The sequence below is a fragment of the Hemitrygon akajei genome, chromosome 7, assembly GCF_048418815.1.
Source record: "Hemitrygon akajei chromosome 7, sHemAka1.3, whole genome shotgun sequence".
NCBI lineage: Eukaryota > Metazoa > Chordata > Chondrichthyes > Myliobatiformes > Dasyatidae > Hemitrygon > Hemitrygon akajei.
Window position 1 is genome coordinate 182,302,475 of NC_133130.1, and position 27,930 is coordinate 182,330,404.

The window sequence follows — 27,930 nt, forward strand, 5'->3', positions numbered from 1 at the left end:
TGCTGAAAGGCCTAAATAGAGTGGATGCTTCTTACAGTGGTGAAGCCTAGGACCAGAGGGCACAGCTTCAGAATACAAGAATGTCCCTTTAGATCAGACAAGAAGGAATTTCTTTACCCAGAGGGTGGGGAATCTGTGGGACTTATTGCCACAGGTGGCTGTGGTGGACAAGTCATTGGGTTTATTTAAAGCAGAGGTTGATGGGTTCTTGATTAGTAAGGGTATCAGGGAGAAGGGGGTTGAGGGGGATAATAAATAAGCCATGATAGAATGGTGGAGCAGACTCGATAAGCTGAATGGCTTAATTCTGCTCCCATGTCTTATAGTCTTTATAATCAGAACCAGGTTTAATTATCACCGGCATGTCATGAAATTCGCTAACTTTATGGCAGCAGTACAATGAAATACATGATAAGCACAGAGAAAAAAATTGAATTAGTGTATTATAATTATATATACACACACACACGCACAAATATATACATACACACATTAATTAAATAGTTAAGTTAAAATAAGTAGTCCAAAAAACAGAAATAAAAGAGTAGTGAGGTAGTGTTCATGGGTTCAATGTCTACTTAGATATCTTATTAATTAATGGCTCTGTCTGTCTAAATAGACGATGGATGTGCCTTTTGGGGTGCAGACTTGGGCGATGAATATGGAGATCCTGGGCTGCCTCTCGGATGTGGTCCAAAGGAATGCGAAACAGTACATTTGGCATCAGCTTGGCTGCAGGAGCTGCCGGGAGGTGACGTGATACATTATCCGGACTTGTGTACGGTTTACTCATTAGCCTTCTCTTCTCCCGAAGATACCCACGAGGCAGTGGGATCAGTAACCCTGGATACGGGCCCATAGCGGGTACCATCAGCTGGAGCCAGCTGAGCCCGGGACTCGTATAAGGCAGGGCTGTCACGCCCTGTAGTAGAGACATATGGAACCACTACCCACTACGCTAAGATATCATATGGTAGTGAGGATAATCTCCTACTGCCTTCTAAAATATCTCTCCCCAATTCTGCCTTCTTCTCAAACCTAAAATGAACCACTCTGCCATTTATTCATGGCCAACAGCTGCTAAGGCCAAACCTCTGGACTTCACTCTCCGAGCCTTTTCACTTTTTTTAGCTCCTTTAAGACACATCCTGCAATGCAGCATTTCGAGGAAGCTATTTGTCATCGGCCCTCATATCTCTGCATGCAGCTTGGAGTCCGGTGCTGTCTGTGTGGCGTTTTCACATTCTCTGTGACCACGTGCTCCGGTTTCCTCCATTTCCCAAATACATGTGGGCTGGTGGGTTAATACTCCACTGTAAATTGCCCTTGGTGTACATTCTGGGAGACGTAGAAGAATAAAAATGGCTTCATGTAGCATTGGTATGAAAATGGGTGCGTAATGGCCGGCATTGCCAACTTGGTTCTGTGTTGTATCACTTGATAATTGATATTCCTTTGAAAAGCCTTGAGAGGTTTCATTATGTTAAAGGTAGTATTCAAATAAAGAGTGCTGTTATCATCAGATCCCAACGTGAGAAGACAGCAGGTGGGAGCTGGCAGTGATCTTCGAGTCAACAGGTAGCAGACTATTTCAGCAAGCCATAAAGAACAGAGTTTGTCAAACCTCTCCATGTGCCCACATTTAGGGCCCTCCACTGACTCGTCAGCAACAGACTTCTCTCAGCAGAGAAGGTGCCTCCCGTTGAGAGTCTGGCGCAGTATCCAGAGAGGTGGGGTGTGGGAGAGAAAACATGGACAGCTGACAGTGACTCAGCTTCGATCATCTGTTCTCCCTGTCAGAAAGCGAGAGCAACAAGCAGTGAAAAGGTGGCACAATCAGAAAGGAAATCTGAACCGCAAATAATTAACTGAAGAATGCAGAGTCCCTGCTCCTGCGACAGGTCGTTCCTGGTCTAGGCATAATTTTTCTGGTCTCCAACAATCCGTTGGTGGCTGACCCATAGCCAACAGAGCAACAGATTCAATTGTTGCACAGGAGCCCAATAAAATGGATAGTCATACCTGCTACCCTGGCTGAGATCTTTGTGAATTTCCCCTCCCAAACTCAAGACACACGGGGTGGGCAGTGAACACAGTGCAGACTGGAAGTCAGCTGAGCCTGTGCGTTCCAAGTATCCATTTAACCAGATAAACGTTATCTCAAAATGACCACAACCAAGGATGGGACAGGCTATCCTGCAAGCTTGCATCTCCAGAAGGTAAACCGAGCGCTTCGACAAGGATCCTTCTGCGAGAATTGCTCGTCAAGCAAATGATCCACTGCACTTAGAGTGGAGGGCACCGCTGCATGTACTTAACTTCCGTTGACTTTGTTTGCAATCAGCTGCAACCTGAACACCAGAACATCACTTGCTACTGCGGTCATGCATCAGGCCTGGACATGATGGCAATGTTTTGTGAGTTGCAGATTCTGCAATATTGGATTTCTACTGCAAAGTTTTGGCCATTTTGAACGTGTACCTCAATAAAAAGCAATGAAGTGCTTCAGAGGTGTGGTGACTGTGCTAATACGGAGACGTGCAGAAGCTGATAGGCGTACTACAAGCTCCGATGTATAGTAAAGATGAAAACTCCCAGCTGCTCAGTTTTCTAGTGATGCTAGTTAAGGATAACTTCAATTGAATGAAACTTCCTTTATTATGGCCACCTAGGAAGGCAGATGAGGCTCTGGTTAAGCCTCTTACTGAAAACACAACTTCAACATTAAATCTGAAATGTTAACACTGTGTTGTATTTTAAAACAGACCTCTCACATTTTTAAACACAAGGGTCAAAGAATTAATGATGTTTGGTTGTGATTGGGGTGTTAGATTGAGCGAGTCAAATGCCAAAAAGTGAGTTCAGTGGCTTTTGACATTCACGACACAAGGGTCCTTACCTGCTGTGGACAACTATGGCTGCCTTTGGCATCCCTGTCGTTCCTGAAGTATAAATGTAAAACAGTCGATCTGCAACAAAGTAGTACACATTTGTATGGAGAGGAATAGTTAGCTTCTCTGATAATAATGTGAAAACCAATTGTTTGTCTTAAGTGACAGTTTGTTCCATTAGGTTAGAGAGAACAGGAAATTCCTGATTGGTTGGCCATCATATAGAGTCATAGAGCAGTACAGCACAGAAAAAAGGCCCTTCAGCCTGTCTAGTCAATGCCAAAACCATCCCATCGACCTGCACCAGCACCATAGCCCTCCGTACCCCTACCATCCATGTACCTATCCAAACTGCTTAAACCTTGAAATTGAGCTTGCATGGACCACTTGTGCTGGCAGCTCATTTCACTCTCACAACCCTCTGAGTGAAGAAGTTCCCCCTCATGTTCCCCTTAAACTTTTCACCTTTCACCTTTAGCCCATGACCACTGGTAGTTGTCCCACCCAACCTCAGTGGAAAAAGCCTGCTCACATTTACCCTATCTATACTCCTCATAATTTGGCATACCTCCATCAAATCTTTCAATCTTCTACGTTCTAAAGAATCCAGTCCTAACCCATTCAATATTTCCTTGTAACTCAGGCCCTCCAGGCTCAGCAACATCCTTGTAAATTTTCTCCGCACTCTTTCAACCTTGTTTACACCTTTCCTGTAGGTAGATGACACAGTACTCCAAATTAGGCCTCACCAACGTCTTATACAACTTCAACATAACATCCCATCTCTTTACTTCACTTTATTGTCACCAAACAATTGATACTAGAGTGTACAATCACCTCCTGTGTGCAATACATTGATTTATGAAGGCCGATGTACCAAGAGCTTTCATTATGACCCCATCGACCTGTGATGTTGTTTTAAACTAATTATGGACCTGTAATCCCATATCCTTTTGTTCTACCACACTCCTTAGTGCCCTACTGTTCACTGTGTAAGACTTCCTACCAAAGTGCAAAATCTCGTAATTGTCTGCATTAAATTCCATCTCCCATTTTTCCAGCCCTTTCTTCCAGCTGATGCAGATCCCTCAGCAAGCCATGATAACCTTCCTCACTGTCCACTACACCCCCCAATCTTGGTGTCATCTGCAAATTTCCTAATCCAGTTAACTACATTATCATCCAGATCATTGATACAGATGACAAACAAAGGACCCAGCGCTGATTCCTGCGGCACACCACTAGCTACAGGCCTCCAGTCAGAGAGGCAACCCTCTATTACCACTCTCTGGCTTCACCCTCAAAGCCAATGTCTAATCCAATTGACTACCTCATCCTGAATGTCGAGTGACTGAACCTTTCTGACCAGCCTCCCATGCGGGGCCTTGTCAAATGCTTTGCTAAAGTCCATGTAGACAACATCCACTGCCTTGCCTTCATCCAATTTCCTCGTAACTCCCTCAAAGAACTCTATAAGATTGGTTCGGCATGGCAGTCCACCAGAGCCGACTTCACACATGGGGACAGGCGTGTTCCTATCTCATGGGATATGAGGGCCGCCGGCTACCCTCACCCCCCACCCCCCACGTAAAAGTTTGGCCACTGTCCAATGTAGCTACATGAGCGAGCCTAGTGACTGGTGGAAGACCAAAGGGAAGGGGGGCTGCACCTGAATGATTGCGACAAGCCCCTTCACCAGGGGCGTTACCCCTCCCTGGACACTCCATACACTACAAGGCTGGTGTGAGGTTGCAAATTTGGGTATGGTTCTTTGCCTGGAGAATCGAGGACTGTACCCCGAGTCATCGCAATTTGCTGATATCAAGCCAGTGAGGGTTAAACATGTTCCTAGCGGGACAGACCATCTCACACAAATGGTTCGTTGGTTATGTCTCCCCTCTCACTGTGAAACAGGGACAACTCTTTTTCCCTTATTAGGGAGAGAGAGCCTGAGGTATGTCGAATTACTGGTTGAACGAGTAGTTTTTGGGTTACTGCAAGTCTGTGTCTTTACTGATGCTTTGCTGCTTGCTTGAGGCCTCGGTGGGGTTGTTGATGTTTTTGCTGTTGGGGGGGTCGCTGCTGCAGCTTATGCGTGGGAGGGAGGAGCTGGGGGGACTTTGGGGTTTAACTGTCACTCATTCTTTGGGGCACTCCTCTGTTTTGCGGACATTTGCGAAGAAAAAGAATTTCAGGATGTATATTATATACATTTGTCTGACATTAAACGTACCTGTTGAAACCTATTAAAACTTGGAATTCAGGATGGTGAGATCTAGAATTCACAGTATTTTAAACTGAACTGAAGTTCTAATCGAAAATCAAAGGGATACTTTATTGGGAAGTGATTATGGTTGGAGTGTATAGTGTGATACACAAGGATTCCAAATTACTGCATGTGTGAGGTTGACCGGTAACCCAGCAGACCTCGCTGCCTTTCATATTTAGCACGTTTGTACCTGTAAATCCTCGGTTTGGGAGAGGCGCAGGAGGATCGGACGGTGAGGCTTCTAGAAATTGGTCGAGGTTTACAGTGCCTGGGAGCATCTCGCTGAAGTTCCATTCTCCAGAGCAATACAACTGCATGGATTTCCCCAGGGTCTGGTGGATTTCCTGCAAGGCTGTTCAAAAACAATAGTCATAATTTCAATGGCATCCATCCTTCTTCCGATCCATAGTCTCTACAACCATCTCACTCCTAGACGTGAACTGGCAGAGCATGTGATGAAGCCCAGCTCCTTTGGCTGTTTGAATTCCACTCTGAATAACAACTGCTAGGCAAAACCTAAAGCAAAAGCATAAATTCATCTCTTTAGTGCTTCCCAATCTTGGATATCCTTAACAATTTATCATCACTGAAATATCTTTGAAACAGACCAACAGAAATAGGAACAAAAATAAAACACTGTGAGAACTCGGAAGCTGTATCCGTTGAGACTGAAGGAAAACATTAACAATTTGGGCTGAGACCATATACCAGGACTATTGCTTCAGGGTCCTGATGTGGAGTCTCGATTCAAAACCTTTTGCACCCCATAGATGCTCCTTGGCTTACTGAGCTCCAAGTATTATGTATTTCCCCCCCCCGGATTCTAGTCTCTTTTGACATTCTGATGGAAAAAAAGGTGTTAGTTTGTGCATGGCAAGCTACCATACACATTGCAGTGAGGATTACATCACCCATTAGTTGAGTGTCAAAATTAGTCCAGAACTAAAAATACAGCTCAGGTCGCTGATGAATAAACTCCCTTTTTCACTCCAGATTAGTGTTGTGCGATTATTTAAGAGTCATGCTTGAGGGCATAAGGTACCTCAGTTTAATGTTGTTTTCAAAAACTGGCACCTCAATCAGTGCAGCAATCAATGTCATAAATCTGGATTACAGGCCCAAGCCTTCAGAGTAAGACTTGAACCCACTCATACCCTTGCTTGGAAGGCAGGAGAGCTGTTCATGCATCTCAAAGTGACACGTAAGGCAGCAGTCGGAGGGTGTCAGATACTACAATGGAATGTTGATCTGTATGTAACTGTGATGATTGGATCTCCGAAACCACCTGCATGTTCTATACTTGAAGTGGAGAAACACATTCCTGCATCTTTCATCAGCTACCACTTGCATTGTTAAACAACGTCCTTAGTGTGGTAAAGCATGTCGGGCACTCCACAGCAACGTAGAACAGTAAAAAATATTTACACTAACCCAGATAATGGCAATAGATCATCTTGCAAAAGATGAGCTTTTAGGAAGTGAAGGTACTGTATATTACCTTGTTTTATCAGTTTCTCGGATTCATTATAATGTGCTTTATCTTCAATAAACAGCAAACAAGAAAAGAATTGATATATCAGCCATCTTACTGTGGGATTGGACGGCTGGGAGCCAACATTCCAGTTCTTGGAGGAGGTGAAGTTATTAAGCAAACAGAATATTTAAAAATGTTTTGAATTGCAGTCAAAATTCTTTCCAGAGTCGATAAAAGGAATGGCTGTAAGACAGTTGAGAATTCCTTCTCTCCTCACACCCTGCCTCTCACTGTTCTCTACATACTCTTGTGGCAAATGATATGTGGAAACATCACCGACGACCATTTACTCTTTGGGGCCTGGAAAAAAATGAGGTGCAATCTTATGAAAAGTTACAGGGTCCAGAGGGGATTGACAGGGTGGATACTGAGAGGGCTTTTCACCTGGTGGGGGTATCTAGAACTAAAATTCAAAAGGTTCAAAGCACATTTATTATTAAAGAATGTATAAAATTATACAACCTTGAGATCTGTTTGTTTACAAATCAAGAAACCTGAAAGAACCCAATTAAAGAAAAAAAAGACCAAGACCCGATGCACAAGAGAAAGAGAAAAAAATGCAAATCATGCAAACAATTCAAGTGAACAACAACATTCTGAACCAAATTGAGTCCTCAGATCCGAAACCCAGAGCAGCCTTGAGTAGGCCCAAAGCCTGACTTATCAGGTCATCATATTAATTGAAAAGGCAAGGGGCACAGTATCAGAACAAGACGTCACCCATTTCAGACAAAAGAGGATTTTCTTCTCTCAGAGTGTTGTAATTCTTAGGAATTCTCCATCCCAGAGAATTTTGGAATTAGAAATCACTGAATATATTCAAGGTTGAACGTCCATACAGGCTGGGTTAAAAGGCAATTATGTCAACTGAATAGTTTTGCTTAACATTGTCGGATCTTAAAATAAACCTAAATCCCACAGCTGCCATGGTGAGCTTCAAACTGTTATCCTTAGGTCAGAAGTCCAGAGCTCTGGATATTTGTACAGTAACTTAACCCCTTCCCTGCAATGAGATACAACTGAAGACATGTTAACACTGGGAGAATGCATCTGACATTAAACAGGCAGTTTTTTTCTGATGGCCAGAAGAACTCCACTGGGTTTCACAAGCAGCCTTTACAGCCTTCATCAGATTCCGCTACATACACTGCAAAGAATAAAGAATCACAGACAGCCTGCTTCCAATGAGAGCCACAAATGAAGGTGCTGCCCTAGACAGTAGTAAAAACCGCCAATATTAGACCATAAGATATAGAAGCAGAGTTAGGCCACTTGGCCCATTGAGTCTACTCCGCCATTTTATCATGCTGATCCATTTTCCCTCTCAGCCCCAATCTCCTGTCTTCTCCCCATATCCATTCATGTCCTGACTCATCAAGAATCTATCAACCTCTGCCTTAAATACACCCAATGATTTGGCCTCCACAGCTGCCTGTGGCAACTAGTTTCACAGATTCACCACCCTCTAGCTAAAGGAATTCCTCCTCATCTCCATTCTAGAAGAGAGTCTCTCTATTCTGAGGCTGTGTCCTCTGGTCTTACTCTCCCACCATAGGAAACTTTCTCTCCCCATCCACTCCATCAAAGCCTTTCAACATTCAATAGGTTTCAATGAGATCACCTCTTATTCTTCCAAACTCCAGTGAATACAGGCCCAGCGCGATCAAACGCTACTCGTGTGAGAAGACTTGCAATCCCAGATCATTTTCATGAACATCCTTTGAACCCTCTCCAATATCAGCTCATCCTTTCTTAGATAAGGGGCCCAAAACTGCTCATAATACTCCACGTGGGGCCTCACCAGTGCTTTATAAAGCTTCAACATTACATCCTTGCTTTTATATTCTAGTCTTTTCAAAATGAATGCTAAGATTGCATTTCCCTTCCTCAACACCGACTCGACCTGCAAATTAACTATTAGGGAACCCTGCACGAGGACTCCCAAGGCCCATTGTACATCAGATTTCTGAATTTTCTCTTCATTTAGATAATACTCTACGTTCTCATTTCTTCTTCCAAAGTGCATGATCATACACTTCCCAACACTGTATTCCATCTGCCATTTCTTTGCTCATTCTCCTAATTTGTCAAAGTCCTGCTGTAGCCTCTCTACTTCCTCAAAACTACCTGCTCCTCCACCTATCTTCGTATCATCCACAATCTTGGTGATGAAGCCATCAATTCTTCCGTCCTTGGACTCATTTTACACTGCATGCTGTCGGAGCAGTGCTGCCAGGATAATCAAGGACACGACCCACCCAGCCAACACACTTTTTGTCCCTCTTCCATCTCCCTCCGGGAGAAGGTTCAGGAGCTTGAAGACTCGTACGGCCAGATTTGGGAACAGCTGCTTTCCAACTGTGATAAGACTGCTGAACGGATCCTGACCCGGATCTGGGCCATACCTTCCAAATATCCGGACCTGTCTCTCAGTTTTTTTGCACTACCTTACTTTCCCTTTTCTATTTATGATTTATAATTTAAATTTTTATTATATTTACTATCGATTTGTACTCCAGGGAGCGCGAAGCACAGAATCAAATATCGCTGTGATGATTGTATGCTCTAGTATCACTTGTTTGGTGACAATAAAGTAATAATAAGTAATAATAATTGTCATCCAAATTACTAACATATGACGTAAGAAGAAACAGTCCCAATGCAGAACACCGCCGTTCACCGGCAGCCAACCAGAAAAGACTCCCTTTATTCCCACTCTTTGCCATAAATAGCCAATATAAAAATGCTTAAGAATTAGAGAGGGCAGGTAAAATGTGTGTTCCACCATTCATAAGACCCCTTTGATCCCATTTTCTTGGCCAGACCCCATATACATCAATTCTGCTGGTGCGCAGAATATATCAATAGGCACATATTTAGTAGTCTAACTGAAATACTCAAAATTGAGAGGATTTAGTAAATTGGATCAGGAAAATAAAATTCCCTTTGTGAGTCATGCAATGAACAGTAGACGTGTCCATTGGAGACTGCTCGGAGTATCTGGGATGTGCAGGGGGAAAGGCCTAGAAGTACACTGGAAGAATTGCACCCTGCACGAAACACAACTGTGATTAGCATCTTTTGGCAGTGGATTGAATAAAGCAGGTTGTTTCACTCCTGTGAAGTCCTTTGGTCCTACCCTCTAAAAATATTCCACCCAAAGAAAAGCTTCCAGTCCCTAAACCTGCACTCAGCAGAACACCAGACAAAGAAACAGAAAACGGCAAAAATACTGTGTGCACAGATGAGGTTGAGGTAGCCTGCAATTTGACCTTCAATTTCTAATTTGAAATTCCTCAGGCAGATTACACCCTGCATAGAGAGTTTATGCAAACAAAGCTTTAATTAGGGCATCTTGGCCCAGCCCACACAACAAATCTTCAATTAAATGCTTGAACTTTGTAACGTGATAAACACCCAAAAGAGACAATATCTCAACACCATGAGTACCAGAGGGTTTGAAATGAAAACTCCCTCTCAAAACCAGACCGGACAACCAGAGCAGCAAGCAGCGATTTCACCAGAGTCAGAGGCACCAGATTCAACCACGGCATGCCAAGGGTAGTTATGACACCCACTCTCCACTTCAGATGATTTTTCTTTCAATTGACAGCAAAAAGATTAGGCAGGATGTATGCTTATCCAATGTCACCCTTTCTACATTAATCAACAACACTCAGCCGAAGACTACATCGGTCACATGGAACACAAAATGCAAGCACAAGTTTTCAGATGCTAATATATTTATTACTTTAGATTTTCAGTTTCCCCTGAAATAAAGAGGACAAATTACAGAGCCACCGAGTCACGTCAGTACAGGAAGTATCATAGGAAAGGTAGATGATAGTGCTGAAGATGAGGTGGTTGGTTTACAAACAGAGGCAATGTGCAGTGAGGAGATGTTGTTGATAAGCCTGATTCTGGTATGGGTCTCTATTGTGGACTGAGAGTTGGAAGGGGGCAGAAAGAGGGGAATCATTGTTGGGAAAAGGGGAAGGGAGAGGGGAGGGAGTAGGAAGTACCAGAGAGACATTCTATAATGATCAATAAACCAACAGTTTGGAATCAAATGACCCTGCCTGGTGTCTCAGGGCTGGGTGTATCTGCATCTGCACCACCCCCCACCCCTGGCACTCCTTCTCTGCCACCTGCCTCACACCCCTCCCCGGTGCGCCACCTTCACCATTCCCAACATCCTTTGCTCCCACCAGATATACAAACTTGCTCTCCACTCCACATTAACAATCGCAGTACTCTATCACTATGCCAAAAATCAGAACTCAAAATTCCTTTACTATTACATTTTACTTATTATGCAAGATTAAAATTTGACTCATTTCCTAATATTAATGCAAGAAGTTCCTTCTTTTCTACTTTAGTTTAAACACTATACTTTTTAATAAGAACATTCTGAAGCAGAATTAGAACTAAATGTAGTCAATGCTGTAATATAAAATTTTATTCATTGAGATGCACACGGAATAGGCCATTCCAGCCCCTCCCAGTAATCCCCAGATTTAATCCTAGCCTAATCACAGGACAATTACAATGACCAATTAACCTACCAACCTGTATGTCTTTGGACTGAGGGAGGAAACCGGAGCACCTGGAGGAAACTCACTCACAAACTCCTTACAGGCAGTTGTGGGAATTGAACCCGGGTCACTGGACTGTAAAGCATTGTGCTAACCACTGCACTACCATGCTGCAAATCAATTTGCTCACAACAAGATGCTATGCTTATCACATGATAACCTGACAATTTTACTTTAAAAAGTTATGTTGATTGTGGAATAAATAGTGACCAGAATTTTTAAAGCATCTCCTGTCTTCTACAGAGGAGAGCACTTGGGATCTAGAGGGTTAGCCAGGGCTTCAGTTTTATGCCTCAACTACAAAAATTACGCTCTCCAAAGTGTAGTTCCTGTACAGTTCTCTGAAAAACTTCCCAGTGTTTCAAACTGAAGCTACTGCTCTTTCAGTAAAGTAATTGACCCCTCTTAGATTAAAGACATCTCATTCCGATAACAGGGCCCATGAACAGTAACTTGTAATCCGTCTCACTGTTCAATAACCTTGTGGCTAAGTTATTTGACTAATATCTAGATACAGAGACAAACTAATTTCCAAGCAAATCTCACTAGCTGGGGGAATTTAAATTTGGTAAAGTTGTTAAACCAGGAATTAAAGTTCAAAACTCAAAAGTAAATGTTATTATCAAAGTACATGTATGTCATCGTGTCAACCCTGACATTCATTTCTTGTGGGCATACTCAACAAATCTATATAATAGTAACTATAACAGAATCAATGAAAGACCATCCGACTAGGAGAATTAAAAAGTCTTCCACAATTCTGGTGACAACAAAGATAGTGTATTGTCATAAAAACCCAATTAGGTACACTAATGTTCTTTAGTGAATTAATCCTGCTCCCTTTGTAACTGGATACCCACAGAAATGAAGTGGACTTTTAAATATCCTCTGAAGTGATCCTCCTAGCAACATCCATTTCTGACAGTGTTAAAATGCCTCCACTTGTTGGTTTCATCTCCTTATTTCAGCTGCTCTTCTCTGTACATGTTCTCTCTGCTCACTAAAGCCCTTTGCTCAGGTTTCCATAGGCATAGACAGTCAACCGTTAAGGTAGATCCCAACTGTTATGCTTTGTAATTTCAAAACATTAAATTAATTCAAAGAAAGACACGGGAGTTCGAAGTGCAAGTCTAACTTCGAGTTTGTAGTGAAGTGCGAACGTATCACATTGTAGCGTGATGACCTATGCAATTAACGTATTTTTATATAGAACCTGTAATTAATTATTTAACATTATTTAAACAAACAAGAATATATATATTCTTTATGGTTCCTTAAGGTTGTTATAGCCAGAAGTGGTAGTGGGGTTAAGCTCCCAAAGGCGTGTGACTCAAATAGCCTCTGATGGTTAACCAAGTCCAGCTCCTGGTCTTCAAGTGTGGCTTTGCTACTAAGATCTTCAGGACCGTTTCTACTGACAGGAGAAGGAGCAAAGGCTAGTTACTGGCACCTTAAAGCCAGTCACTTCGGGCAGATGGGGTTTGGCAGCTCATGTAGGAGAAGGAAAACTGATCTCAAACTAACGCTGCCTGGCGGGGAGGGCTTCGGGAGTAAACCCCAAGGAGAAAAGATCCAGAGCTGGAGCCCCAAGGCTGTCCTACGTTAAGTCCAACGCTGACTGGCTGCGCCATTCCTTTTGGTTCATCAGATACATGGAGAGGGGGAGCCAGTAACATGGGCAATGGCTGCTCTCCGTATCCAGACAGCTAGGATGCAAATTCCACGGTCGGCCCTGATGATGGAGGCATCAGTTTTAAGTATATTTGAATATGAGGCCGCCATTGGTTTGGGGGGGGGGGGGGTTCACACACACACACACACACACACACACACACACACACACACACACACACACACACACACACACACACACACACACACACACACACACACACACACACACACACACACACACACACACACACACACACACACACACACACACACACACACACACACACACACACACACACACTCAAATATAACTTAAATGTTAAATACACAACACCAACCATTCAGAGGTAGAAAGAGGGTGTGACAATTAAATCAGCCAAACAATACAGAAAGAAAAACCATAACAGGGGCAGGATGGCCCCAGAGGAGAACTGAACTGAACTGAACTGCTGTTTGCAAGTCATAATCAGAGAGCACAGAAACTGCTCCAAACCAGGAAGGAAATGTCAAGTACAATTCAGCCGTTAGGGAGTCACACTCCTCAGCCTGTTCACCCACCCAAACAAACGACAATAGTGCAATTGGACAAATCTTAAGAGCTATCAGACTGAGTTATCAAAGAGTGTGGCCATCATTTTAGTACGTTACAGGCAGACAGGTAACACCATAAATCACAAGCATTCACTTGCTCACATGAAAGAGTTTGATTCTCGATTCACACTCAGATTCTAAATTATTTAGGGTGTCATTCCCACTCATGTTCATCGACGACTCACCTAAATGATCAACATCTTAAATTTCTGACCTTTTGCCCTCTCCCCTACCTCAATCCAAAGCTTATAAATCTCTGCATTTCATCAACCCTGGCCTACTGCCCGCTCCCTTCCCTTCACCCCACCACTAGTGGCTCGCCTAAATTCCAGCATTTCCTTTCAAATCTTTAAGCCTCACTGCTTCCCTTTCCTCTCAAATGCTACTCCAGAAACAAACTTTTGGTCAAACGCCCCAAAGTGCCCTGGTATTTTTTTTAAATCTAGTCAGATTTCTGTGAAATATAGTCCAATGCTGCACTATAATAATGTGCCTTTACAAGTTATTGGTGTTGTAACAAATATGTCCAAATCCTGATCTGAGCCCAGTTCATTGAGAGTATTAAAATAACAGGAGGCCGCAGCTAGTTGGGTTTGCATATTTTGTGGAAATATGCAAACATATTTGTTGATTCTGCCAGTAATGTGATAGATAGCTTATTCACAGTGTGGTGAAGTTAAAGTGTGCATTTCTGAGAAGCATCATCTCCTAGGTTGTGGATTAAAGCAGGACCTCTACTGACTGAAAACTCAAGTTTCCATTTGTTCTCTTTTCTCAGGTGTTCATGGAAATAAATTATATCTTTGCAATTTTGAATTACACCATAGAGGGAATAACCCGCATCGCCTCAAACCACCAGCTGAAACACAATAGCATTAAGCACAGATCCAGCCTGGAATTATAACTGAACTAGGAATGATTTACCTGGCTGTTGAGGGTCAGAGCGAATTTACCTAATAAATGGGGGATTATAGAGCGTGGAGCAGGTCAATTTTATTGAGAGTGGAGAGTTTATTCCGCGTTCCAATTGTGTGATCCCAATTAGGGGAAAAAAGTCTTGATTTTTATCACACTATTCAAATGAATTTTTGGTCTATAATTCTTTCTGTTGTGCGCCAAAATCCGACTTTGCTCAAGAACGTCACGAGCAACAGAGAGGAGATGTCCTGTAGCAAAGGACGTTAGCAAAACCCTTTCATATAAACAAAATTCTAAAGACCCAGATCTGCTGAACCTTACAAAATCTCCATGTCCCTGGCTTATCACTTCCACATTCTGGGATTTCAAGCCCTTTGCTCTCTCAGTTCACCCAATCCCAGCAATGATCCTGACCCTGCTTATGATCATTCATCACTTCATTAATCAGGGATAATCAGAGCTGCTAGCTACTAAAATTCTATCCTCCTAAACCCCTTCCCAAAGTTGGCATTTCCAATCTTCACTGGAAAAACCTCTACTTAACTTGAAACACAAGGGATTCTGCAAATTCTGGAAATCCAGAGCAATGCACACAAAATGCTGAAGGAACTCAGCAGGTCAGGCAGCATCTATGAAGGGGAATAAACAGCAGATGTTTCGGGCCGAGACCCTTCAGCCCGATATGGCGACTGCTTATTCTCTCCCTGGATGCTGCCTGATCTGCAGAGTTCCTCCAGCGTTTTTGTGGGTGTTGCTGTTTAACCATTCCCCCGCTGCTCTTCGACTAAGACTGGTTCTACACATGCATCCTGCTATTTCCTCCTATTGTAATATGCTGCACAACAGAGGATATTACACAGCAAATACCAAAATGTTATTTTATGTCATTCTGTGGGACTCAAATATGTGAGCAAAGGACGAGCATCACCTAGGAACAGACCCTTCCAGCCCAACAAGCCACACCACCCAGCAACCACATATTTAACACCAGCTAATCACAGGATAGTTTGCAACGACTCATTAGCCTACTAACATGTATGTCTTTGGACTGAGAGGAAGTCCACACAGTCACAGGAAGAATGTACAAGCTCCTCACGGACGGTGCCGGAAATGAATTCCGAACCCTGGAACGCCCCGAGCTGTTATACTGTTGCGCTACAATGCCACTGGGTTTTCCGAAGATTTGTTTTCCTTCATACTTCCAAAAAGCATTCCACATTGCAACCATCTGTCTTAAGTTGCTCGTGCCGCCTCGAGCAATGTGCCCAGTTTTCCACCTTTCTGCCACTGGAAACAGTCTCTCTTTACTCACCACAAAACTATTCATGATCTTGAATACATCAATTACGAGGGGTGATTGATAAGTTCATTGCCTAAGGTCGAAGGAGTCAATTTTAGTAAACCTAGCACATTTATTTTTCAACATAGTCCCCTCCTACATTTACACACTTAGTCCGGCAGTCGTGGAGCATACGGATCTTGGACCTCCAGAAAGTGTCCACAGCAGGGGTGATTGATAAGTCTGTGACCTAAGGTAGAAGATGAGTTATTAACTTCAAACTTTCTGCATAATCACTCAAACAGTTGTCCTTCATGTGCATGTAACGAGAGCTGTATAACTCATCTCCTTCTACCCAGTTGCCGTTAAACTCAAATCTGAAGGTCTTTCATAATCTCAGATTGTTTTAACGTGCTTTACATGGCTTTGAAATGGAGATATTGCAGCCACTAATCCACTTTTTGTACTTAAGTCTCTGGGGTGGGAATTCATGACTCAAGAGGCAAAAGATTTACTCAATGTGATTGCTGTGTAGTGTTCACCAGGTTTGCATTTACTGTCCATCACAACGGTGGGCGAAGTAAGTGCCACAACGAAAAGCAGGGTGGTCAAACAGCGCCACAACCAGCGCAAAGGTGATTTGACGTTTTCAAAAGAAAAATCAACAACTTCACTTTTCTGCCAACAGCATTAGAAAATTTAATGATTAAATGGGCTACCAGGAATGGGTTTGCAATTCAACTGCGTGTACACCTGGAGCAATGAAGGTGGAATCCTTGTGTGAAAGTACCTCACCAAGAGCAAAACTGCTTGGGAACTTCTCATTTACAGATTGTGTCCTTCACCCGCGACAGTTCTTGTGTATTGGCGGAACAGTTACTCCCCTGGAGCTACAATCGTGATGCAAGTTTAACCCTCTGTAATATTAGCCTGATAAGTGCATTGAAATATCAAATGCAAACTTAAATAGAACAATCCTCTTATCTCATGGTGCCATGTCCAATGCACTTTAAACAACATCCTGGATGCAGGATGTATGGTCGCACTTAGGCTCTAGTAGGCCATTAAAAGAAGCTGATTGGACGAAAGAGGTAGTCCAGAGTTACATTACGGCCTGGTATGGGAACACCAATATCTTTGAGTAGAAAATCCTATAAAAGTAGTGGATTCGGCACAGTACATCACAGGTAAAACCCTCCCAAGTATTGAGCACATCTACATGAAACGTTATCATAGAAAAGCAGCAACCTTCAAAGATCCTCACCACCCAGGCCAAGCTCTTTTCTCACTACTGCCATCAAGTAGAAGGTACAAGAGCCTCAGGATTTGCACCACCAGGTTCAAGAGCAGTTACTACCCCTCAACCACCAGGCTCTTCAAGTCAAGTCACTTTCATTGTTATTTTGACCATAACTGCTATGTACAGTGCATAGTAAAAACGAGACAATGTTTTTCAGGACCATGGTGTTACATGACACCGTACAAAAACTAGACTGAACTACGTAAAAAACTACACTAGACTACAGACCTACCCAGGACTGCATAAAGTGCACAAAACAGTGCAGGCATTACAATAAATAATAAACAAGACAATAGGGCAGTAAGGTGTCAGTCCAGGCTCTGGGTGTTGAGGAGTCTGATAGCTTGGGGGAAGAAACTGTTACATAGTCTAGTCATGAGAGCCCAAATGCTTCGGAGCCTTTTCCCAGACAGCAGGAGGGAGAAGAGAATGTATGAGGGGTGTGTGGGGTCCTTCATAATGCTGTTTGCTTTGCGGATGCAGCGTGTAGAGTAAATGTCCGTGATGGCGGGAAGAGAGACGCCGATGATCTTCTCAGCTGACCTCACTATCCGCTGCAGGGTCTTGCGATCCGAGATGGTGCAATTTCCGAACCAGGCAGTGATGCAGCTGCTCAGGATGCTCTCAATACAACCCCTGTAGAATGTGATGAGGATGGGAGGTGGGAGATGGACTTTCCTCAGCCTTCGCAAAAAGTAGAGATGCTGCTGGGCTTTCTTTGCTATGGAGCTGGTGTTGAGGGACCAGGTGAGATTCTCCGTCAGGTGAACACCAAGAAATTTGGTGCTCTTAACGATCTCTACCGAGGAGCCGTCGATGTTCAGCGGGGAGTGGTTGCTCCGTGCCCTCCTGAAGTCAACAACCATCTCTTTTGTTTTGTTCACATTCAAAGACAGGTTGTTGGCTCTGCACCAGTCCGTTAGCCGCTGCACCTCCTCTCTGTAAGCTGACTCGTCGTTCTTGCTGATGAGACCCACCACAGTCAGATAACACAAGGGGATAAATACACTCATTAAGGACTCTTCTTCTTGTTATTTCCTGCTCATTATTTATTGCTATTTATTTATATCTGCGTTTGTTGTCCATTGATCCTGTTTAGTTACTGTTCTACAGATTTGCTCAGTATGCCCACAGAAGAAGAATCTCAGTGTTGTATGTGGTGACGTGCATGTACTCTGATAATAAATTTTACTTTGAACTTAAATCTCCTGCGAGTTGTAAGGTAGAACAGGATGAAATGGGTGGGTGGGGGGTCAAGCAGGTTGGGATAAAGATTGTGATCTGTTGTTGTTTCCCCACTGTTGACATTTCCCAGATAACCAAAAGGCCTCACTGGTAACTACTAGGCCTCATGTGACCTCAACTGCCAATTATCCTCCTGTCCCACTTTCAGTCACAGTTTTCACTCAAAGCCTTGCATGGGATTCCTTTCAATGTTCAGCTGCTTAGATTAACACTAAATTCTTCTCTTGGGGGTAAAAGTGACACACATTCAGAGTTACACCAGCAGGGTGTTCTGGTTCGCCTGTACGTACAAGGCCCAATTCTGGTTTTTATGCTGCTGGCAATCATAATAAAATCAAAACCATAAATGCTGGAAATACATAGCTGATCAGGGAGCTTCTGTGGAGAGTGATGTTCCTAGTCACCCCACCTCACAAATTCTGACTGATCTACTGAGTATTTCTGGCACTTACACTTTTAATTTCCAATTTCCGCTTTATATACTATTCTGCTCAAGGCAACTTCTGATAATAGCTTTGAGAATTCATCTGGGTTCCTTCACTATGGGAGGTCATACAGGCAAGGGAAGGGTTAAAAAGCAGGCAAGGTTGCGTGGAGAAGGTTAAAAAAAAATGAACTCACTGCTATGCAAAAAAGCTCAGATAATAATTCTGTTGTCAATAGATAAGTCTCTGCTTAACCACTGAATGTCTTTCACAACTTGAGGCACCTCAAATCCAATTGCTGATACAATGTGGGAGGTGTGACAAAGTCCTAGAAAGACATATGTTACAACAAACACTCCTTATAACTCAAGTTGGTTAAGCAATACCTTTTCCGACAGCTACTGGGGGAATTTCTTTACTCTCCACTTTCAAAGGCAGGAAAGTCTGCTGCTGGTCTAATCCGAAAAGAGAATCCCTAACAGCACAGCACTCCCTTCGGACTGGAACTTATGCTCAGGTCCCTGGAGGAGACATCTCAGAAGCAGGACAGCCATCAGCTGAGCCAAGTCTGATGAAGGCTCTATCGTCATATAACAATTACAGCACGGAAACAGGCCACCTCAGCCCTTCTAGTCCGTGCCGAACGCTTACTCTCACCTAGTCTCACCGATCTGCACTCAGCCCATAACACTCCATTCCTTTCCTGTCCATATACCTATCCAATTTTGCTTTAAATGACAATACCGAACCTGCCTCTACCACTTCTACTGGAAGCTCATTCCACACAGCTATCACTCTCTGAGTAAACAAGTTTCCTCTCGTGTTACCCCTCAACTTTTGCCCCCTAACTCTCATGTCCTTTTGTTTGTATCTCCCCTACTCTCAATGGAAAAGGCCTATCCACATCAACTCTATCTATCTCCCTCATAATTTTAAATACCTCTATCAAGTCCCTCCTCAACCTTCTACACTCCAAAGAATAAAGACCTAACTTGTTCAACCTTTCCCTGTAACTTAGGTGCTGAAATCCAGGTAACATTCTAGTAAATCTCCTCTGTACTCTCTCTATTTTGTTGACATCTTTCCTATAATTTGGTATCACCGGCTGCTTATTTTTTCTATGTCACAGCAACGAGAGACCGATAAGCCCACGTTGAGTTCCAAAGTACTGCAGATTATTTTTAATAAATTAAACTCTCATCATTTCCTCCTGCTTCAAGTATTTCCTAGGAATCTGCCCTGAAACCACACAAGTCTGATCTGAAACACCGCAGGGTAAAACAGTAGCAGTAGAGACAGCATGCTATGTAATGGTCAGGAGGAAGAGTATAGGAAACTGATACAGAACTTTGTGATATCGTGCAACTCAAACTACCTGCGTCTCAATATCACCAAGACCAAGGAGATGGTGGTGGACTTTAGGAGATCTAGGCCTCATATGGAGCCAGTGATCATTAATAGAGAATGTGTGGAGCAGGTTAAGACCTACAAGTATCTGGGAGTACAGTTAGACGAGAAGCTAGACTGGACTGCCAACACAGATGCCTTGTGCAGGAAGGCACAGAGTCGACTGTACTTCCTTAGAAGGTTGGCGTCATTCAATGTTTGTAGTGAGATGCTGAAGATGTTCTATAGGTCAGTTGTGGAGAGCGCCCTCTTCTTTGTGGTGGCGTGTTGGGGAGGAAGCATTAAGAAGAGGGACGCCTCACGTCTTAATAAGCTGGTAAGGAAGGCGGGCTTTGTCGTGGGCAAAGTACTGGAGAGTATAACATCGGTAGCAGAGCGAAGGGCGCTGAGTAGGCTACGGTCAATCATGGAAAACCCTGAACATCCTCTACATAGCACCATCCAGAGACAGAGAAGCAGTTTCAGCGACAGGTTGCTATCAATGCAATGCTCCTCAGACAGGATGAAGAGATCAATACTTCCCAATGCCATTCGGCTTTACAATTCAACCGCCAGGAGTAAGATATGTTAAAGTGCCGGGGTTAGGACTCAATATATTTAAGTAAACTACTTAAGAACTTTTTAAAAGCTATCTATTAATGCTTTTTGAGAGGGTGATTTTAGATGCATATCATATTTTTACTGAGTTAAGTATTGTATGTAATTAGTTTTGCTACAATAAGTGTATGGGACATTGGAAAAAATGTTGAATTTCCCCATGGGGATGAATAAAGTATCTATCTATCTAGTGACCGCCGCTGTAAGGAATTTGTACGTTCGCCCCGTGACCACGTGCATTTCCTCTGAGGGCTCCTGTTCTCTCCCGCATCCCAAAGACGGCGGTTAATTGGTCACATGGGTGCAATTACGCAGCCTGGACTTGCTGAGCCAGAAGAGTCTGTTACGGTCCTGTATCTCTAAATTTTAAAAAATTTAATTAATCCCAGCGTCATGGCACACTCCTCCAAGAGGATCGCAACTTTGCCGTAGAGTTTGGAGGCTTGCGTGCCTCTGACTTGGAGAGCTATGTTGCCCAGAGTCAGGGCTTTATGTTTTGGCTCCTGGTAGGATCACGCACACCAAACAGATCAAAGGGTAGATATCAGACTAAGAGTGTGGGCTACCAGTCCTCCAGGTTCGGGAGTTCAGCTCAGGGCTAACAACCCTGACTGGTAAGAACAAAATTGTAACGGAAACGGCAATGAAGAACCTTTCTACATGTGAGTGTGATGGTATTCCTGAGTCTCCACCTGGGCCTTGTGTGACTGACAGTAAACCGAGAGGAAGCTACCGACATGATGAAGGAAGCCCTGAACCCTGCCAGAGATGGAGGACCCTCACTGCTGCCCTAAACACCAGCAGCGAACAGGCAGCAAGTCAGTCATGGTACACTGATAACTGATGTAAACTTGAATAAATAAAGTGACTTCCATTCCCACTGACGATCACAAATGCCACAGATGGAAATGGACATTTTTCCCCTGCCACTAAATTAGTAAATAACTCACAACTAAATAGAAAAACAGCTACTTGGATTTCTTTAAACTCATTTAAGGTCACATAAAACTAAATCCTCGGCCTTGCCTGCGATCATTCTGGACAGTGTGCCACTTTTGTTCCTTTTGCACGTTGCAAGTTTGCCTTCGCTCAATCAGAGCACCAGGGAGGGGTGTGGGGCCTGGCAAGGGGAAGGGGAAATGCATTGTTTTTAAACTCTGCACACTCCAAAAGAACACTGGAAACAGATTCAATACTGCATCATCTTTCAAAAGCAGCTCAGACAAATTCTTTGAAAGGGAAGTGTGATGAAGAGCAGGAGGTTGCCTCCAAGGCACGACGTTGCAAGTTCAAACCCCGCTGCAGACCTGAGTATACATTCCAGCCACACAATCCAATGCAAGACTGAGTGAGGGAGTGCTGCACTTTCGTGGCCAGTGTCCTTTAGGGCAAACTTAAAGTCTGTTTGTTCTCTTGGTACCACAGAGTCCTTTACATCGACCTGCTTCAAAACAAAAAGTTCTCATGGTCCAGAGAGCATTTATCCAAATGATATCACTGAAAATGGATTGTTATTGTAAAGACCCTAGTGTGTTCTAAGTTGTATCTGTGTTCCCTACATTATAAAAGATAATAATTCAAAAGAAAGTACTACATTCTCTGTAAATTGAACACTATAAAATGGTAAAACAGTTCCCTTTAAGATGCTTTGGGGATTCAGATCTGGTTGATTTGGAATGAAAATGTGCTTTAGTCTCTTTTTTTTAAAACTCTGAAGTCACCTGTTTGCCCCCTTTGGTCCTGCCTGGTCACTAATGCACACGAGGAAATCTGCAGATGCTGGAAATTCAAGCAACACACACAAAATGCTGGTGGAACACAGCAGGCCAGGCAGCATCTCTAGGGAGAAGCACAGTCGACGTTTCAGGTCGAGACCCTTCGTCAGGACTAACTGAAAGAAGAGATAGTAAGAGATTTGAAAGTAGGAGGGGGAGGGGGAGGGGGAGATCCGAAATGATAGAAGACAGGAGGGGGAGGGATGAAGTTAAGAGCTGGAAAGTTGATTGGAAAAAGGGATACACAGCTGGAGAAGGGAGAGGATCATGGGACGGGAGGCCTAGGGAGAAGGAAAGGGGGAGGGGAGCACCAGAGGGAGATGGAGTGCAGGCAAGGAGTGATTGGGAGAGGGACAGAGAGAGAAAAAAAGAGAGAAAGGGGGGATAAATAAATAAGGGATGGGGTAAGAAGGGGAGGACGGGTATTAATGGAAGTTAGAGAAATCAATGTTCATGCCATCAGGATGGAGGCTACCCAGACGGAAAATAAAATGTTGTTCCTCCAACCTGAGTGTGGCTTCATCTTGACAGTAGAGGAGGCCATGGACAGACATATTGGAATGGGAATGGGATGTGGAATTAAAATGTGTGGACACTGATGCCTTCACTTTGAACTTACCACCATTCAGTTCGCTGCCGAATATAATGGCCTTGGCCTTGGAGATGGTGATGCAGTGGGTCAGGGCGTCCAGTCGCAAATTGAAGTTTATCAGCGCTGCCTCGACTCCAACTTTCGCCAAGCCCAGCCACAGTCCCACGTACTCGTTCCTGCTCTCCATGAAAAGGGCCACCACATCACCGGGGCGGCAGCCGCGTTCAGAGAAAAAGTTGGCCACTCTGTTTGAGTACTCGTCCAGCTCCCGGAAACTCCAAGCAACGCCAGTCCCTTCGAAGATGAGCGCCGTCTTTTCCGGGTGCCTCTGAGCAACTTCTTGGAAGATTTTTGGGACCGTGTTGTTCAATTTCAAATTCCGCTTCACATTGAGCTTCACTTTGAGGAGGACACCAGCAGCACTGAGATAGGGAGGCAAAAACAAAGAAGGGCGTTAGTAGCTGCCTCTGTCCCTCCAGCACTTTCACAGGGTGGAGCGGTGAGAATAGTTTTAGCACTTGTACTGGTGTCCCATCAGCAAATACAGACAGGCAATCTCACCACCTCCACACTCCCTCACCGCACTCATGTCTAGCTCAACATTTATCTCCCAACCAGTACTTAAAATAGACGATGATCTGATTATTTCCTCCTTTGCCGCTTGAGAGAGCTTGCTACATTTCCTGTAGCATAGTATTTTTTTCTTTCTGAGTAGTCATGGTCAGTCACACCCAGATGCAGTGAGATCTTTGGGATTAACAGAGGGGGAGGCAACACTGAAGAAAACAACATACGGAGAAGAAAGTGGTGAAATATTGAGATGGCACTGAGCTGAGATGTCTGTCGAGGTTGTGGCTCTGACTTCATGCCATTTTTTTTAAAAAAGGGATGGTTTTTGGGGCAGGGCAGGGTCATATTAGGTTAGGGTTTAGGGACAGGGACGTGGGGGAGCTCGAGGTCAGGCCAGAGTCCAGGCTGAACTGCACCTTGCAGGCGTAGGCCAGCGCTCCCCACGGGTGGATATCAGTTTGGCAAGTGCAGTAAATGACGAGCAGTGAAGACTAGGGTTGGTGACACTCACACCCTACCCCCACCTTAACACCCTGAGGTGGGCGGGTCCGCAGGCTGGCAGCTCCCAGGATCAGAGGGCTGGTGACACCCCAAGTTGGTGAATCAGCGAGAATGGAGTTTGGGTCCCATCATCGGCAAGTCCTGTGTTCAATACCAAATGTTGAAGACCGGAGTCAGTGAGACCACAAGTCAATACCTGATAGCAGAAGCCCTGGGCCTACAAGTTGGAGGCCTGATGTCTGGAGGGTTGGTGGTGGGAGAGTTAGAGAGACAGACACAGAGAGAGGAAAGGGGCTTGTTTTACGATTATTGTTTTGCTTCTGTCGTGCTGTTGCTTCTTGCATTCTGCTGAACACGACGTTGGGGCTGGAATGTGTGCTGACATTTCTGGGCTGACCTCCAGCACATCCTTGGGTTGTTAACACAAATTATTCATTTCACTGCATGTTTCAATGTGCATGTGATAAATAAATGAATCTGAATTTAACCTGATGAGACAGCAGAACATAACCAGTCCCCATCTCATTTCAGGCTGCCTAAAGGTTTATTTTTAAATCCAGAGAATTTTTTTCCCGTCAAGGACACGATTGGCCAAAGGGATTTCACTTCACAATTTGGTAACCTCGTGTAATTTGCTGTTCTGGTTGGAGACACCACAATCCCATTCCATTCAATAATAGGGGAAAGCGTCCAACTATAATTTGTGCAGGTTAGTTGTAAATGGGCCGAGTTAGTCTACTAACCCTCTATATACCAAATCAATAACATTTTTGTTTGGTACAAAAGGAGGCAATTCAATGTGCCAAGTCTATGCTAGCTCCTTGTAATCCTTTTAGTCCCATCCTTTTCACAAATTTGTGCTCAAATGTCACTCCAATTCCCAAAGTCCTGCCTGAATCTGCAAGTTCCAGGTCGTAACCACCAACATTCATCCTCATCATCACCCTTGTATCTATTGGCTTGAATTTTCAACATGTCCTTCCAGCTCAACCTAGAGTCACTTTCTAATAGCAAAAGTCATCCCACTCAAACCAATTATGATGTTGTTCATCTTTAATCAAAATTCTTCGCAATTTTCTGTGCTCCAAGGACAGAAATCCAAACTTTGTGTGAAATTATACCTGAATTTTTATAAGACCATGAGACACAAGAGCAGAATTACCCACTGAGTTTCCTCCGCCATTCAATCATGGCTAATTTATCTTCCCTCCTCTCTTCTTTAAATTTATCACCTTTAAGCCGGAAACCTATCTACAATATGTTAATCTATTTGAAATAGCTGTGAACTGAATTTATACCTATGAATTATACTGCTGAATGACTTTCACCCTAATATGTTTAAACCTTAATATCAGATGGTAATCCTGATCATTTCTTTTTGTGATACTTTAAGAGTCATCTGGCCACAAGCTGTTTTATACAGTCACTTAGTGCTAAACAGCTGTTTACCCACCCCTAAGTTTCAAACCTGCCATTAAATGTATCCATGCAACCACTCACTTCCACTCCTGTGGCGCCCACATATGGTTTTAGTAGGCCTTTGTCCACATCTCCTGGCAACACGAGCCAAACAGTTTTGGTCTGCACTATAGAATTCAGGATTACTCCAAATCTCTCCTTTCCCTTATTATTTCAATTTCTCTAAAAGGAAACAGCACAATTCTCCCTCCCACATCACCTCAGCACCCATTTTTCTCCCTCTTGGGCAGTCTTGCGGGATAAGAATGACACAGTTCCACTCTGGGTTCTGAGGAGGTTAACGAGGACAATCCTTCCACATTTAGGCCAGGTTGTGAATCTCTTTCTGACAGCCACCAAGGGTTTCCATGTGCCCTGTGCACGGTCTCTTGTTTGTCACTACCAGCCCAAATGCCCTCTCTCCACTTCAAGGAGTGACGAGCCAAAGGTTCCCAGTAGTCAACAGTACCCTATTGCACTGATCCACAGGCCCAGATGCACGAGAGTGAGGGAGAATTAAATAAGTTTTATTGATTGATTGAGATACAGTGGAGAGTAGGCCTTTTGAGTCACACCATCCAGCAATCCCCCAATTGAATGCTCACCTAATCATGTGACAATTTACAAGACCAATTAACCTACCAACCGGTACATCTTTCGACTATGGGAAGAAACCCGAGCACCTGGAGGAAACCCATGTGGTAACGGGAGGACGTACAAACTCCTTACAGGCAGCGACCGGAATTGAACCCGTGTCGCAGATACCGTAAAGCGTTGTGCTAACCACTATGCCACCGTGCAGCTCAGTATAGACACAATCTCACCCTCCTGCAGCAGATTTCTCCAGTCTCACCGTCCCATCATCCATTCAACCCCTCAGTTTCAATCTTTTAAGCTCTACCCCTTTACCTTCCTTCACTGCAGAATATTTTACTGCTTTTCCTATGGAACCTGCTAAACTCTACCTCTTTGCTTCTTCGTAATTTCAACACCAGCCCCTCATTTCCACCACTCTGCTGTGATGCATGTTTCACTGTGCAGTAGCCTGCGCACATTTTGAACTAAATGTACTACATTAAAAACAGAAAATGCTGGAAATACTTAACCGGTCAAGTCGTGCCTGTAGCAGGGGTTCCCAATCTGGGGTAAATGGTTAAGGTCCATGGCATGAAAAAAGTTGGGAACCTCTGCTCTACAGAAAGAGAAACAGTTAAGACTTCAGGTTGAAAACCTTTTTATGAGGCAGGTTTCAGCATTTTGTCTTTATTATTTCAGGTTTCCATAATCTCTCATTTTTGTTTTATACATGCTTTGTTATATTTTTAAAGAGAATTACACAAAAATTGGATAATGTCATAGATGCAGCCCAGTTGAATGTCAATTGCTCTTTCTAAATCACCTCAGTCTTCCAAATTTAACTTTTTACAGCACAATTTTCTCCTCGTTTCTCTCTGAAACTCCCATCCAGTTTCCTTTTAACTACTTCTACATTTTTCATTTCAACATCACTTTGTGGTAGCAACTTCTACATTTTAAAGAAAAAAAAAGTCAGTGATCTGAAACATTAATTGTTCCTCTCCCCATGGGTATTGTCTGACCTAAAATGAGCATTGCCATTATCTGTTGTTAAGTTCTTTATTCTGAGACAATTATTTGGTGACTATATCTTAAGCTTTGCGCTTCTCCACAAGTTGTAAGATGTCTATAGTGCGAGAATTTTCCTGATCAGGAATATCAATCCAAAAACGTGAAGCAGTCTGCAGATGCTGAAAGTCCAGAGCAACACACACAAAATACCAAGGGAACTCAGAAGGCCAGGCAGCATCTATGGAAATGAATAGACAGTGGACATTTCGGACTGAGACACTTCTTCAGGACTGAGAAGGAAGGGGGAAAGATGCCAGAATTTAAAAAAAGGTGGGGAGGGTGGTAAAGAGGTGAAAGGTAAAGCCAGGTGGGTGGGAAAGGTCAAAGGCTGGAGAAGGAGAAATTTGATAGAGAAGAATGGACCATAGGAGAAAGGTAAGAAGGAGGGGACCCATCCCTCCCTGACCTTCTCATGTTTTTGCCCGTTGTCGTCATCATTAGGTCACATCTGGAATTTCCAGATGGCGGACGATTTCCCTCCACGCCGCTCTGTCCCGACACTTGTCCACAACGTCCCTAGTCTCGTCCAGCTTGGCCCAATCCTTGATGTTATCCAGCCACGTTGTTCTTTGCCTTCCTCTTCCTTTCTTTCCCTCCACCTTTCCATATAGCAAGTCCGACAAGATGTCATCTCTCCACATAACGTGTCCACAATAAGCAAC

The 27,930-nt window shown here is 43.7% G+C and overlaps 1 protein-coding gene across 1 annotated transcript in view; it reads right to left on the reverse strand.

Annotated features, from left to right (window-relative positions):
* Positions 1-27,930, reverse strand: part of slc27a4 (solute carrier family 27 member 4) — a 62,474-nt gene that overhangs the window by 19,876 nt on the left and 14,668 nt on the right. Inside the window, exons 3-5 of the mRNA XM_073052811.1 lie at positions 23,120-23,514; positions 5,351-5,512; positions 2,900-2,969 (exon numbers count right to left, since the gene is read on the reverse strand). Coding sequence (XP_072908912.1) covers positions 2,900-2,969; positions 5,351-5,512; positions 23,120-23,514 — 627 coding nt within the window. The remainder of the gene's footprint in view (positions 1-2,899; positions 2,970-5,350; positions 5,513-23,119; positions 23,515-27,930) is intronic.